The 12,068-nt window shown below is 45.4% G+C and overlaps 1 protein-coding gene across 1 annotated transcript; it reads right to left on the bottom strand.

The window, feature by feature from the left end:
- Nucleotides 1-652: 652 nt before the first annotated feature.
- Nucleotides 653-11,759, bottom strand: CCDC47 (coiled-coil domain containing 47). Its single transcript, XM_086626547.1, has 13 exons — nt 11,713-11,759; nt 9,068-9,333; nt 8,854-8,961; nt 7,324-7,498; nt 6,885-7,006; nt 6,186-6,251; nt 5,211-5,312; nt 4,269-4,379; nt 3,577-3,662; nt 2,428-2,486; nt 1,629-1,738; nt 1,287-1,454; nt 653-985 (listed from the first exon to the last, which is right to left on the bottom strand). Exons 2-13 carry the CDS (start codon nt 9,326-9,328, stop codon nt 905-907), a joined length of 1,449 nt encoding a protein of 482 aa, XP_086482673.1. The 5' UTR covers nt 9,329-9,333; nt 11,713-11,759; the 3' UTR covers nt 653-904.
- Nucleotides 11,760-12,068: the final 309 nt, after the last annotated feature.

The raw sequence follows: 12,068 nt of genomic DNA, 5'->3' as shown, positions 1-12,068 counted from the left end.
AGGACACCCGCCCTCTGAAGCGTTTTTACTGCCTTGGGGAAATTAGGAATTGCAGATACTTTGCCAAATCTGGCTTCCGGCTGAAGTGAGCTAGGCAGCAGCTGCCGAGATCTGGAGAAAAGTTTTTGAGGCAACTTAGAGTTAAAAATATTCAGGGGAAGCTAGTTGAAGCTGCTAACTCACCCTGCACTCACTCCTGAGGATAACACCACGCTGACTTTACAGACTTCCCATTGTAGTAAGCTTCAAAACCACAAGTAGGAAACTGCTCATGTATTCCACTCCCTCTCATCTTACCCATCTGTGTGTGTTACACATATGCCAATCATACCCACAGGTGACCTAATACTGTTTCAGTCTTATTTGTAAAAAAAAAAAAGAAAATAAAAATAATTTCTATTCTACTGGGCTTAAATCCCTGAAGAATCCATACTGTGTATGGAAGGCTCTAAGTTTTGTGCCTTTACAAGCTTGATGCAAATAAACGCACAGTAAATGTTTATTGTGCAGTTTTTCTCCCCTTAAATTCCCCCCCTTCCCTCCCAATAGCTAAACCCAAAAGTTTAAAACCAAAGCATGAATGTTACCAGCACACATGGACAAGGCTCACAATCTTCTGTTTTTAAAGAACGAATGACAAAGAGCATTCAAGAATATTGAAATTTTTTTTCAAACAGACAAGTAGCAAAAATTTATACCACCTGGAATAAAACTGCCGAGACAAAGCTCTGTACATACACCTGCATGTTGCTGTAATACTTGAATAAGTAACACCAATGCAAGGAATATTTGTTTTAATGGCTACTAGTGTTCGAAGAAGTGTAGGATTATGGAGTTAAGGAGGTCTTTGTACCCTGTGAATTAAAATTCTCCAGGTGGCACCGAGATGCTTCTCACAATGGAGTCACATAGCTTTCACTTTGATTTGCTTCATCTTCATCTGCTTCTTCTCAAGTTTCTTCTGCTCACGCCGCAAAGCAGCTTCCTGTAGGCAAGGACAGAGAGATGTGAATGAACATCGGTGATCCCTTCAAAGACCAAGCGGATCATTTCAGGAGAGCCAAGCAAAAGAGACCTCCAGTACCTGGGTCCACATCTCCAACCACATGAGCTGGCTCCTCACCAGGAGCTTTCGCGTGTTTCAGAAAGCAACAGCACATACCCTGAGAGTTGTCTGCCTCCCACCAAATAAGAAATCAGTTAGCCATTGCCTGCACACCTGTATCTCCTAGAGATATCGTAGGAGAAACTTTGCAGCAGCTTGTAAGTCTGAAAATCCATCTCACCTCCAGCCGCCGCTGTTTTTCAGGATCCTCTTCGTTCATGATTCGCTCCTTCTCTGCCCGTTTTTTCTCTTCTCGACGGGACTGGGCAGCCTCCTGTCTTTGAACGTGAGTCAGTTTAAGGAAGTTCTCTTCCACGCGAGCCCTGTTCTTGTCAGCTTTCTGTTTGCCCTTTTCACAGAGAGAAGCAAACGCAGTTAATCTGGATTTCCCCATAAGCAAGATGCAGCATCTCTGGTGGTCATATAAGAAACGTAAGGCTCCCGATCTTAAGATGAAGGATCCAATGGTGATGGTTGCAATTTCACATAAAGTTCAGAAGACAGACAAACCTACACTACTTACTTCTCTGTTCAGACGGAACTTCTTTGCTTTGTCAATGGAGTAGATAACCATGCTCATCAGAGGCAGCAAAGACTCCATGTCCTTCGGGGAAGTGTTGCCTGAACCAGGCACTGAAATAAAGAGTTTCTTGTTAATTCAGAGAGGTTGGCAGGATCTTCTGCTTGCTCTAACGCTCTTTCCTTATTGCTCACACCATTCATGAAAGAAGATGTTCTTATCCTCCTCTTTAGGAAGGACATAACTAACCAAGAGAGGCATTTGACTTTGGAGATCACATTTAGATTCCTCACACAGTGACACGCACATTTCCCTCACACAATCCTTTTTAGTTTTATTAGTACAGAACACAAACATCAGGGTTGAATTCAGGCTCTGACATTAGCTTCGCTTGGAGTTATGGCCTTTTCTGGAACACGTTCCCAAGAGGCTGTTTTTATTTCACACCAGGGTTAACCAAGTAACTCTGTGCACGCTGAAACTGCAAGGCACGTGTCTTAAATAAAACAAGCCATCTTCCAATGGTGACCTAATACAACCACTAGTAGAGATATGAGTATGAACCAAGATCAATAATAGCAAGATCAAGTGTCCTATTATCATGCCGATATGGCACTCAGTCCCCAGTGTTAGCACTGCCTTCTGCTTACTGGTTAACCCATCAATGATCCTGTTACATGCACTGAAGTCATCCATCATCTATTGTCTCCCACAGATAACAGAACTTGCACTTTATTTGTGCAAGTCACATGCACAACACTTCCTCAGCTACACAGACACACACGCACACCAGTTCTCTTACCATTAAATGTAAACAAAAGTGTCTTTTTAGTTTCGGGCAGTTTTGTAAGCTGACCCTCCCTGGCAGGAAAGAAAAAAGTGGCTGGAATGAGTGAAGAAAAACACGGGCATACAAAATACCTAATACTGTTAGGGCAAACCTCACCAAGAACCAAGAGACACTTGCAAACTACTCACGTAAGATAAACACGATTAAAAGCCTGGCTGTAACCCAAGTTTAAGTTTCAAACTATTCAGACTCCTTCAGCACTTTACTCAAAAGCACGCAGTGAAAAGGCATTAATGTCAAAACGTACTAATGGCATCATCCACTCCGATGGTCAGAGGTCATCTGAGCCGAGCCCTGAGGCAGCCTGTGTATTTTTAACAACATTCAGTATTACATATGCCCTGGGTTTTATACTACTACAGCTCTTACGAAAATATCAGCTTAAAAAAAAATATTTTCTAAAGAATTCAAGTCTTCACTGCCCAAAAACCCACAGTGTTCTAATGTAAGAAAATCAGATCTACGTTTCACAGCTCCTCCAAAGCCTAGCAATTTCAGTACAAGGTACACATTCCACTGTCACTATTAAATCAAAGTATGTTCCTTTTTTTGAAGGGCAGTTTCAAATTTAGATATGGATCATTTATTTCTATGCCTCTGAGCATTACACACCCTTGTAAAAGCCTCCGGGGTAATTCAGATAAGATAAATAAGGGAAGGGCAAGCAGCCTTGATGTTTTCTTTTTTCACACTGCAGGCTTTGCTTAAACCTACTTCTCAATGCATTCAAATAGCATCTGAGTAACATGTTGAGCTCTTCTCCTGCAGTGTTATTCCTCAGCCCTTAAACTCTTAACATCCACCTGTAGTGGGATTACTCAGCTGTTTTCCACGCAGCTGCCAGGTGTAACCTGAAATTTGTAGCTACCCAAACCACAGTGCACACAAAAATAAATATTAAGGCAATACAGCACCTTGATCCTCTAAACTAATGCAGTATTTGGAAGCACTGGGAGTGTATTTATTCACCTGTTTCACCTTTGCTCCCAGATTCTCTTTGTGTGCATTCCAGCAGGCTTCACACTGCAAACAAGTTTGTCAGCCTCCATCTGCTTAGTGTTACAATAGCTACTGGGAGGAGAGATCTAGCTTTATACGTACTCTTGCATAAGTTTTGGACCGGAGAACTGGTCCGAGAATTGGACGGACTCGATCTTGTCAGCATAGTGTGTGAGGAAATGTATCATCTAGAAGAGAAACGGGGGTTAGTTCTTCCCAACACCAATCCACCTGCAGCCTGCCCACTCCACATGGGATTGCTAAAGGGTCTGTGTATCGCTCAGAAAATTGCTGCGCTCAGCTTGGCACGGTGACACTGACATTTAAACTGTTAATTTTTTTTTAGCTTTTGCTAGAAATGGGCCTCAATGCCTGGAATTAACGTGAGCAACTCAGATATTAGATATGTAATGCTCATTTAGGATATTCCAGTTCATAAGGTAACATGTCAACTTTGAGGAGCTGCAGGCACCATCAACACCCTCCTTTGAACTGGCTGCTGAAGCTAACTTCCAGGCTTTGAGAGCTGGTTTTAAGCCTTCTGTTCATGTTAGACTACCAGTTGCTATGTAAAAGGAATAAAGACGTGAGAATTATGTCCATCTTTTAGTCCTTAAGCTTCCTTAGGGTCTCGATTTCTCTAGATCTCGCTAGGGCCGCTTGGCTCTCCTGTTGCGATGTTTACAGGAGATGAAGATTAGAACTTTTCAGGAGATGAAGATTAGAACTTTTCTGCGTAAGTTGTAAGCGCCAGAGGTACCAAGGAAGATTTGTACCAATTCATTCGAGGTTACCTTAGCGTCCATCATTCCCTCTGTGACCTCCCCCATCTCCGACAAGATAGCCAGTGAATCCGGAAGCCCATATTTTGCACCAGACTTAGGTTTATCACTGCAGAACTCACTCTGTTTCAGAGAGAACAAGGGGAAAGAAATAAACACAAGCTTGTAAGCATCTTATCAAACTGAACTGGCCCTGCACAGCAGGACCCCTAAAAGTACCTGGAAAGAAACAATAAAAAAATACATTTCAAGCATGAAGTAAAGCATGCAGTAATCAATAGTCTTTAAGTTAGTATTTCCCTCCAATAATTAGCACTTTCAGGATAAAACAACTGTAATACATCCATGCTGGAATGCTCAAAGTGGATTAAGGCATTTTGCTTATATTGTTTGGCAACAGAACAAAAACAACTGGCGTCCTACCAACCACACGTTAGTGCTGACACTTGAGACAAGTTATGAGAGAAAAGGTTTGCAAACCACGGCTTCTTATCACTGGATTCTTTGCAAGCTTCCAGGCTTCAACACACAGAAAGTTCTGATTTCAGATCACATAGAAGCAGATGACTTTGACACAAACTTTCCGCACTGCATCACTAATTAAGTTTACTTTTCAATCCTTGAAAAAGTCATTTATGCAAATTAAATGAGGTGAAGTGACACTCCTGTGTATCCTGACGATATAATTCCACCTCCTCCTAAATGAGCCATACACTACAAGGAAGATGTGAGCTGCTTTCGATTGCCTCCTTCCCCACAGCTCACTAGCACTTCAGATGGTTGATGGCATTAGACTTTCATCCATTAGACGAAAACATCTTTTCCCCACACGCTAATTCCAACAGGTCAGTCCCAAGTTTTCAGCTGTTCCCGAGAAAATAAGCAGTCTACAGATTAGAGGTTCTTCTATCCTATTATTTACCACGTCAGTATTCCCAATGTGAACATACTTACCAGGTCCTGCATCTCTTTCTGAAGCCGCACCAGTGCTTTTCTCGTTCCAACAGCAAACACGTAGGTATCCATATCTTCATCATTCATGGTTACTTTTATTTGCTGTGGGACAGAATGGTATTAGCCCTGATCAGATTTATGCGATGTACTCTGCCTTCAGACTGCTGGAAAATGGAGACCTGTGTCTTCTACGAGTGCAATGTTTGCCTGACACTGATTCACGAGAATAAAGACTAAGCGAGGCCACAGACAGCTAAGATAAAGGTTCCTGATTTAAAGCTTTTGAATTATACTGAGTACTCAATCCAGTATTCTGGTGTAATGACCATGTCATGACAGTGACTACAACAGCAGAGTTGCAAGACTCATTTGCAGTGCAGCTATCCATTGCTTATGAGCAACTGCCCACATCTAAATTAAATATTTTTAATAGATATAAGTACATACAATTGTAGATGCATGGAAAGAGTATTCGCAGTGCAATCAGCTGCTGTTCTTCCAAATGAAACCTCTCCTGGCATTTATGCAGGTAGAGATTACCCTCATCTACAGGAGCAAGGGGTGAGGGAAAAAGTAACGTTACAGGATAAAATATCCAAGCCAGCATACACATTAAGCAGCTCTGCTCAGGCAGCCTGAGCAGACAGAACAACAATCAATAAGTATTTCAGATCATAAAACCACTTTTTATCAAGATGAGGTCTGGAAGCATGATAGACGGTTCACAAAACCACTCAAACAATAAAACCCACAGATAATTTTTCAGTCATCAGCAGTTTGCATTTCACAGGTAGAAAAGGAATATGAATGACTCTTTCAGATTGTTCCCACAGTTACTGAACTGGAGGACACGGGACACTACGGAAAGACACCTAGCAGTTCACCTGGGTGTCACAAGAACGATCAGAAGCAGCAAAGCACAAACAAAGGAACGCAGCAATTTCTCACAGCTCACCCACAGGGCTGAGTACGTACCACTTGGTCAGAAGCTGGCCTCATCATGCGTGCAAGAACATTCAGGAGGTCTTGTCTCTTGAGGAACTGGAAACACAAGTTTGGAAACACAGAAGATGGCTGAGTATAGCTACAGCGCAGCACCTCACTGGCAGAGAGCGTGGGGCTTAAGGAAAAGCAGGACGGTTATAACTAGATGTTTTTCATAGAATAACTCAGCTTTGAAGGGCCCTTTGGAAGCCACCCATACTATTCACAAGCAGGCCTGCTTTCTGCATTGAGTGAGTTTCTCAGGGTCTTGTTTCCTCAACTTAGGAGCTGAACCAACATGTGGGGCTGTTCTATCCCAGGTGCAGGATTTTATCTTTGTTGTACTTCTTTGAAATTCCTTTTGGGCCATTCCTTCAGCACACTAGAGTCCCTCTAAATGGCAGCTGGGCTCTTCAGCCTACAGTTTGCTCTGTTTATGCTATACTTCTGGTTTCTGCACCCCTTCTGTGAGCATTCACTCTTACCTACTTTGGTGGGGAGAATATAGGCCTGTACAGATCTTTAGCCCAACCAGTCTTCCCTTCGTGTGTGCGTACTCAGAACTCTGTACCTGAATGTGTGCAAAAGAGTCAAGTTGGGACTCCTGGTTGCTCACACTGGAATAGAACAGCCTCTAGAACCTGAAAACTGGTGACAGGTAAACAGTAATACAAAATCTCTCATCCTTACCTTCAGCTGGATGAGCATTCCTTCACAGCACACCCTTCCAGAGCACCACAAATTATATATGTGTTCGTTTTCTTGATTTAGTTTCCCAGTGCTTGTAGCTTCTTTATTAGTGCCATCATCCCCTGAAGAAAACAGTGAAAGAGAACTGCAGTCTAAAAACCACAAATTTAAACACCAAAGTTCATCAGTAGGCTTAGAGCACAGTTGTTGCTGGATTACTTCAGTGTCATCGTGATGATGTTTCTGAATAATTTCTACTACAACACCATAATCTAATTTCAGCACTGGGAGACTGGCATGCTTGTCTACACACACAGCTGCCACTGGTGCTGTCATGTCTGCACAGAAAAGGTCACTCTTCTCTGTAACCTACATGCAAGACTAAAACCAGCTTTATTCAAATAAACCAGAAAGGGATCCTGGTCGTTATGGCACTCACCAACAAGAGCAAAGTTACTTTCCAGCAGCTCCCTGTGAGTATTGAACCACGCATGAGCCAGACGGTTGTTTTTGTTCTTCCCAATGATGTAATTCATGATGTAGGCAAGAAGACCTGTTACCATCAGGATCTCCATGTAATAACTCTCCCAGCTGTTTTGAAGATGAGCAGGGACCTACAGGAAGTGAACAGAGACTGTCTTTTACGTATCACATGAGCAGATTCCACATACACAAACAATTTGGAAAGCTCCCAGTACTGGAGAAGCTTCATCCTTAACAGCAATGAGCTTCACAAAGGCGACAGCACAGAGATAAGCCTACATAATGCATTTGGCTCTACTGGGACACAGTAATCACACAGGAAATAACTGATAATAGCATTCCCAAAATACCTGGCTAATTCAGGCAAAATCTTTCTCTCTAAGTGACCCTGTGCTAGCATGTATCCCTCGGAGCAGTCAACAGCCCACCTTTTCAACCCACTGACTATTTGAGCTCGATGCCCTGCCCATCACAGCATTATCTGATCAGCCTGTAACTTCCGTTAAATTCTAAAGGAATACCCAACATCCAGGAGCATTTTCAAGATGCCACCAAGAGCCACAGGCTGCGTGGGGGAGCTGGAAAGCCTGCCTGACCTTGCCATCTTCAGAGAATAATTAGTCGTTCTGCTATCAGTCATAAAAGTACCCAAACCTTAATTTTCACTACCAAGGTCAGCCAGGATATTTAAAAAGGGATCTTATGGATAACAAAAACGCAGGCCTCAAACACCTGATCATTCTGTCAGACTCTCTTGGAAGGCAACAACAAGGTAATGCAGGGTGGACAGAGAGATTGGCTTCAAAAACCATCAGAGGAGTCAATTTCTAATCTGAAACTTTAGCCACAGACAAGCTAAAAATACACTGTGTTTATTGTGAGCACGCCGTCACTGCAGCCTCTTCTTTATGTGTTGGCAAAGCACCCATTCTGGGATGGATGGGCTTTCTCTGGATTAAATCAAGCTCATCCCTGTGGTTGCTCCACTTGTCCTCCATAGTCGTATGGGTAGAAGAAGCTAAACCATAAAATGCTTTGGTCAAAACTATGCTTCAAAAGTTCTGTTTGAATGAAGAATTTCCTGATCTATATCCCAATTACAATCTCAGTTTGAGTATAGAATAGAGCAGTGATCCAAGGATGGGAGTTTTAGAAGTTTAAGAGAGATTAACAGACCAAACATTCCTGCCCTGGACTTTAAGAGTTGCTATTTAAACAGCATAAAGCAATGCAGAAGAGCACGGAATTGGGAGCTGGCACACCTGGATCATCCTCTGCTGCTATCCTGTTGCATTATTTCAGGTATTTCTTCTCTCCACACTTTTTCCCATTTCTGCACTGTCTCTTGTTCATTCAAATAGCAAATTCTTTGGAACAGATTCTCTCTTACTGTATGTTTGTACACCAAAGACACTACTGGCATACAGCCTTAAAAAAAAAAAGTGATGAAACACCAAACATAAAGGTCATCAACATTTATACCTACATTAACTATTGTTATGGGGTCTTTATTTTTGCTAGGAGATGCATCTGGTTTCTCCTCATAGCCTTCAAACTCCTCATCATCATATGGTTCACTCTCGGTATCACCTTCCTAAAGGACAAAATCACACAGCATGAAAATCCAAAAAGAGAGGGTGAGAAAGAAAGGTGTAGAGATACTATTAGGAAACACACAGGGGAAGGACACGAGGCATTACCTGTGCATCTGCATCATCAAAGTCTTCCTGATTCTCATCCTGACCTTCAAGCTCTACAGTGGCTTCTTCTTCATCATCTTCTGTAGTGATGATCCTCTGAGGAGACTCTGTGACTGCATCTTCATTAACATCTTCAAATTCAGCAAAGTCATTGTCATCATATTCCATAATATCATCTCCATCCTCAAATTCATCATACTTTGCCAAAGAAAAACTCCATGGGATGAACAGGACAGCAATAAAAATATATAAATTCTTCATTTTCACTGGAAAAAAAAAATAATCAAACATTGCAAAAAATCCTCATCGATTCTGTTACATCACACCTCCAGTAACGTCCAACTTCTGTGAACTGTTCAAAACCACTATCGGGGTCAGACCAGAGAGAGAAATAAACCCCTGCCTGGTCTTGTCATCTTCTGTATAAAGAAAGTGAACACTTTTATATGAAAAAAAGAACTTTGAGGTTCTAGACTCTCTTGCTCACAGCAGGAACAGCTGAGGGAGCAGCAAGTTCACATCTGGCCGAGTTGTTCAGAGGAGTAAGTTCTGGAAGCGGAGATGTTCCGCTACAAAACTGACTCTCCAACGTCATCTCTCAGTCAGTCGGCATTGCCAGCTCACTTCAAAGACCACACACTGTGCCTACAGTTGCTATTAATTAGCAATTAGACACAGAGCAATGGATGTGTAACAACACACTTAATTAATTTACTTTAAACAGCAATGCTCCAATAGCCTCTGCTAATTGAATAGTGCTCAGCTTTGGTTTTCTAGACTGCATGCTCAGAATCGGGTCCCCCAGCATCCCAGCACTATTTCTGTTTAGATATAGAGACCTTTTGTTGTAAGGTCCACAAAAAAAAAAGCAGGAAGAGGATAGATACTGCACTGGTCCCCAAGAGTAAACTGAGGCTCAGGAGACCAAAGCTCTCTGCTGACCTGCCAGAAACCTGCAGTTTGCCAGTTCATTTTTTTTTTTCCCCTCAGCTTCCTATGTCTTTTCTGCTTGATCTCTAAACAGTCCCAGCGTCCCGCTCAGACTGGGGACCACCGCCAGCGTCTGAACTAAGGGCCTCAAAAGGCAGCAATAACCCTCCTGCTGCATTTCACAAACTGCTACAGAGGATTGGCTGCATCATTCTCCTCCCTTCCGCAGCCAGATCTGAGTGGGAACTTGAATGTTAACGAGATCATTCTCTTAAAAACTTGAAATAGAAATGATTTGCTTCTAAATTAGGCCAGCACTCCTCTGAGTCCCACACGCAGGGAACCTGCTCCTACGAATGACAAGGATGGAGCACCTCTGCTATGGAGACAAGCTGAGAGAATTGGGGCTGTTCAGCCTGGAGAAGAGAAGGCTCCGAGGTGATCTTATTGCAGCTTTCCAGTACCTAAAGGGGGCCTACAGGAAAGCTGGAGGAGGACTTTTTCCAAGGGTGTGTAGCGACAGGACACGGGGCAATGGATTTAAACCGAAAGAGGGGAGATTTAGATTGGATATAAGGAAGAAATTTTTCCCTCAGAGAGTGGTGAGGGACTGGCACAGGTTGCCCAGAGAAGCTGTCGCTGCCCCATCCCTGGAAGTGTTCCAGGCCAGGCTGGATGAGGCTTTGAGCAACCTGGTGTAGTGGAAGGTGTCCCTGCCCATGGCAGGGGGGGTTGGAACTGGATGATCTTTGAGATTCCTTCCAACCCAAACCATTCTGTGATTCTATGATGGCTCAAATAAACGCCTTTGTCAAAGATTTCTCATTCCAGCAAAGCCCTGAACAGAATCTGCTCACAAGAACGTTAATCCAGAAAGGAAAACTCAGCGAGGCAGAGTGCAGGAACTCAGCACATTGGGTACATCACAGCTTTATGTGAATTTAAACAGAAAAACAAAACACTATTTACGTATGGCAGAATTCGCATTCAGAGGTTAAAAACACCAGGACAACAGAGCCACCTACTCAACCAAACCCCCGCGGTTTCACAATAAGAATTCCGAGACCCATATTGGGCCAGATCCGCTTCCAAAAGACCCTACAACTCCAGAAAATATAAAATAAACTTCTGCAGCCGATCCCACAGAGACAGCCGAACTGGAGACGGGTGAACACTGGAGCACGCTCCCAAGGCAAAACGTGCTCCAAGCACAAACAGCTGCACGGAGCAGAAGGCGCCTCGCCGGGCCCTCCGCGCTCCACATGCCGCCGGCTTTCCCCGGCAAAAGGAGCCGATTCACGCACCGACCCCCGGGTCCCCGCCGCGACCTGAGGCAGACACCCACCGCGGGTCTGCTCACCGTGCCGGGGATCTCCCGGCTCCCTCCAGGGACACCAGCCGAGGGTGGCGAGGCTAAAATTAGCCCCTGCCCCGCACACCTGACTCCCCGCCACGGCCCCGCTCCGCACCCCGCTCCCCTTCCCCAGGGCAGCGCTGCGGGTCCCCCGCAGCCAGAGCCTCCCGCCCCCGCCGGGCACGCCAGAGGCGCCGGACGCTCGGTGCCCTCCGGGCCAGGCCGCCCCCCTCGCGGGCACCACGGCGCCGGGGGCGGCCGGTAACGGAGAGCGGGAAAGGAGACGGGGGGAGGGGAGGCTGGCCCGCCCCCGGCACGCCGCCGCTGCGGGACCGCGGGACCCGGCCCGGGGCCGCGTTACCTGAGTCACGCGGCGCCGCCGCCGCTCAGGCCCGGCCCTCGCCCTTCGCTCCGCGCCCGCCGCCACGGCCGCAAGCGGCGCAGCCTGCGTGCTTTGCGTAGCGGGAGGCATGCGCACTACGGGCTGCCCTGGGCGGCCGCCCGGGCTGCATGTGCGCAGCGGGGAGGGGTATCACGCGTGGGCGGCGGGCAGGAGAACCCCCAGCCCCGCGGCGGGGCCGCGGCGCCCCCGGGGCTACCGGCAAGGGCGCCTCGGTGCGCTCACACCTTGCCCGGTTCCACCGCCCTCCTCCCGCGGCTTCACCTGCTGCCAGCGCGCATGCTCCGCTGGGCGCGCTGACGTCAGCGCGCCGCACG

Source organism: Tauraco erythrolophus, chromosome 25, assembly GCF_009769465.1.
Source record: "Tauraco erythrolophus isolate bTauEry1 chromosome 25, bTauEry1.pri, whole genome shotgun sequence".
Classification (NCBI taxonomy): Eukaryota; Metazoa; Chordata; class Aves; order Musophagiformes; family Musophagidae; genus Tauraco; species Tauraco erythrolophus.
Note: the sequence above shows the minus strand (reverse complement) of the source record. Positions and strands in the feature narration are given on the sequence as shown.